Genomic DNA, 3,379 nt, shown 5'->3' with positions numbered 1-3,379 from the left:
CCCCAAATGCGTCCAAATTATTTTTCACGTAGTTGGTCCTGTTTATTGCAAGTCTTAAACTAGTTGTAATCTCAAGAAAAACTTGTTTCGGTACAAATAAAACGACATACTAACATGACTTATTAGTAAATTCAATAATATTATATAATCAGAGTGGTAAGTACTCTTTATGTTTAAGTAGAAATTTTTAATTCAAATACTTAATATAAAATTATTTTTTAATAAAAAGACTTAAACTTGCTTTTTAATGCAAATTTAAATTCATTAATCAAACCTAGAGAGTAAAAACTTGATGGAAATTAAAATAAAATAATAACTTCTTAATGACATTTTATGTGTCATCATTTTTTCAATTTACCATAAAAAAATATTATTTTTTTATTTAATAATTATTTAAAGATATAATTTTATTTTTATTTTTATTTTTATTTTTATTGATCTCACTTAATTAAAAAAATATAGTAACATATTTTTTTATAAAAAATAATTTAATAAATATTATGGGACCAAAATGATGGACCCACGCATAACCTGTCCACTACCATAGCCGCATTAGCTCTGATATCTCTCTCTCCTCTGCTACTAAAGGATCGGACAAACAGACATAACAGAGCATTCTCCTATCATCCACACAATTATATCGAGAGGAAAAAAAAAGCTCCATCTATCTCTGACATTTATTTAATTTCTTGAAATATTGTTCAAAAGATTAACATGTAACCGAAGAAAATAGCCAAACATAAATTGTACGCGCAAAACTAACGGCCTAATTCCAATCCTATATATATTGATGTCTTCTCTTGTATCCCCTTTTTGTTTCAGAAACATTTTATTTGAAGGAAGAAGAAAAAGATATTGTGTTTTTATTTAGTTTTGTTGAATATGCAAATCAAGAAATCGTTCTCTATGAATTCCCGTACAGGAAGAGATTTGCAGAGATACAATCGTGGTTGCCGTCAAGTTGTTGGGTGTGTATTTATTTTTTTCAAAACAATTCATGTTGAAAGTTTCTCTTGATTCGACTTCCTTTTTAATTGTATGTTTTTAAGAATGCCAAATGTGGAATATGGAGATTCTATTATTAAGTTGATTTGATTTTTGTCTCACTTAATTGGTGCAGATGCATTCCATATAGATGCAAAACGAGGGACCCATCATCATGTGTTCAGGGCAGCCCTATTGATGATTTGGAATTTTTATTGATCAGCTCGCAGAAGAATTCAAGAATGATGTTTCCTAAGGTTTCTGTATATCTTTCTATAATACAATACAATTCAATATTCAATATGTGGGAAATGTATCATTCACCAATTAAAATGCAGGGTGGTTGGGAAATTGATGAATCACTGGAAGAGGCAGCTTCAAGAGAGACCTTTGAAGAAGCTGGAGTGGTTGGTGAGGTTGTTGTTCAGGTTCGTATACATGCCTTCTTTAGGATTCATGTATTTTCTTATTAGCTTGGGACGTAGGCAAAATTATTAGTACTCCGTCCGTTTCAAAAAAAGAATTACCTATTTTACTTTTTAATCCGTTTAAAATAAAATGATTTTTTTCTTTTTAATAATATTTTAATTTTAATTTTTTACGTGGCATGTTTAGAACCACAAGATTAAAGTATATTTTTGCATATTTGACACAACTTTAATTTAAGATACAATATTCAAAAGTATTTTTTATTTGCTTAAACTTTGTATCAAGTCAAAATAAGTTATTATTTTCGTACGGAGGCCTTTTGCTCATTCCATATGTTTGTTTGATTGATCTATATATTTACAGGAATATTTAGGTACCTGGAGTTTCAAAAGCAAAAGCCAAGGCACATTTCATGAGGGGCATATGTTTCCTCTGCGTGTCTTAGAAGAACTAGATGAATGGCCTGAGAAAACTATCCGTCGACGTTTATGGGTATGTTGTGAATAGGTAATATATATAGCTGATGTCGAAAATGTATGCACTCGGATTTGAAATGAAAATTTATTTGACTGAATGTTGTAGGTGAATTTTAGTGAAGCCAGGGAAGTATGTTGGCATCCATGGATGAAAGAAGCATTGGATGTCTTTGCTTCTAAGGTGTCAAAGAGAAAAGAAGGGACTCAGATATACCATTTCAAGGAATTGTCGGATGAAAGTAGTGTGGTCTGCTGCAGTTAAGCCAGTATTACTGCTAGCAAGCATTCTTCCATAAACAAGAGCCAAGGAGTAGGTGCCGCACTCTCTCTCCCAAAGTCAAATATTGAGTGAATAGCTTCATCTTAATAGGTAGTAGTTCAAAGATGAAGCTAGAATCAGCGAAGAACCAAAAATGAACACCAAATCCAAGACAACGGGTTCAATGAAACATAAATAACAAACATTGTTGCACGAAGTTTGCAACGAAACGAATTACTTCTTGGATCAATGGCTATTTGATGGAATTTTTAAGAAGCCCGGAATCAAGAATCTCGAAGGAGCCATTCGTACCTTAATTAACATGACAACTTGAAATGCAGGGAATCGACATTATACTGAAACAAAATGAAGAAACAATCTTTGGTTGCACTAATTGAAGTATTTAGCACTAGAGGAGAGGAGAAGAGAAGCAAAGCCTAAGAAGTTTGTTTGATAGATTTAGTAAACTGGTTATCAAGAAGGTACTCAAAATACCAAAGGTGAAAAGTTAATTATTGGGGTTAATTCATTTAGGTGTTAGGAGAATTGTAGAATATATGTACAAATTTTTTTCCAACTTTGTATTTAATTCGTTGAAATTTAATCACTCATTCTTTCACAACTTCTTCCTATCTCGTCTGATTAAATTAATTGAGGAGCAAATATCAGTTACTGAACTAATCGTTTGGATCCCTTTCGAGAGATAAAATCACAAGTTGTTAGCACAAATTTATTCGTTCAATGTGCAATTATGGAAGTATTCTTAGCAAAAGTCTCCGGTTTTTAGCTTAACCTTTGCTTGTCTAATTGTGGAATATATCATAAATGTAATTTTAAATGTCTTATGTCGTAGTAATAAAAAATCCCAAGAATTAAGATAGAGTGAAAACGACGGGAAATGGAACAGTGAAGAACATCGGAATGATGCGAACAAGGTTCAACTACTGGATCTAATGGAGTGGGGTATTCAAACAACGAAAAGGAAGGTACCAGCGAACCACAAGCAAATGAAGTTGCTCCAAACTCAATGAAACAATGGGCATGTTGTCGGCTAAAGAGCTCAAAATCACTCATAACATAGGGTTGTAGCCATAAGGTGCAAAATATGAAGGAGAAATCTGCGAGTGGATCCTCTTACTCTAAACTCGAGGGTAATTTTGGTTGGGAAACAAGTTATGCTGGGATTAGTTGTACTTGATAGTTATACTGGGTAAGTGTTATCTGGTTTATT

General features: G+C 32.3%; 1 protein-coding gene across 2 annotated transcripts; it reads left to right on the top strand.

Moving 5' to 3' along the window:
• The first annotated feature begins 528 nt into the window (after positions 1-528).
• On the top strand, positions 529-2,770 carry LOC107849587 (nudix hydrolase 18, mitochondrial). Of its 2 annotated transcripts, XM_016694146.2 has the most exons (5): positions 529-968; positions 1,121-1,241; positions 1,323-1,412; positions 1,777-1,905; positions 1,996-2,770. In XM_016694146.2, exons 1-5 carry the CDS (start codon positions 883-885, stop codon positions 2,149-2,151), a joined length of 582 nt encoding a protein of 193 aa, XP_016549632.1. In that variant the 5' UTR covers positions 529-882; the 3' UTR covers positions 2,152-2,770. The 2 variants fall into 2 exon arrangements, with proteins under 2 accessions (XP_016549632.1, XP_047256388.1); XM_047400432.1 differs by having other exon boundaries at positions 583-968; positions 1,121-1,412.
• The last annotated feature ends 609 nt before the right edge of the window (positions 2,771-3,379 follow it).

The sequence above is a fragment of the Capsicum annuum genome, chromosome 12 (assembly GCF_002878395.1).
Source record: "Capsicum annuum cultivar UCD-10X-F1 chromosome 12, UCD10Xv1.1, whole genome shotgun sequence".
In the NCBI taxonomy this organism is placed as follows: Eukaryota; Viridiplantae; Streptophyta; class Magnoliopsida; order Solanales; family Solanaceae; genus Capsicum; species Capsicum annuum.
This window is presented reverse-complemented; position numbering and strand designations above follow the sequence as displayed.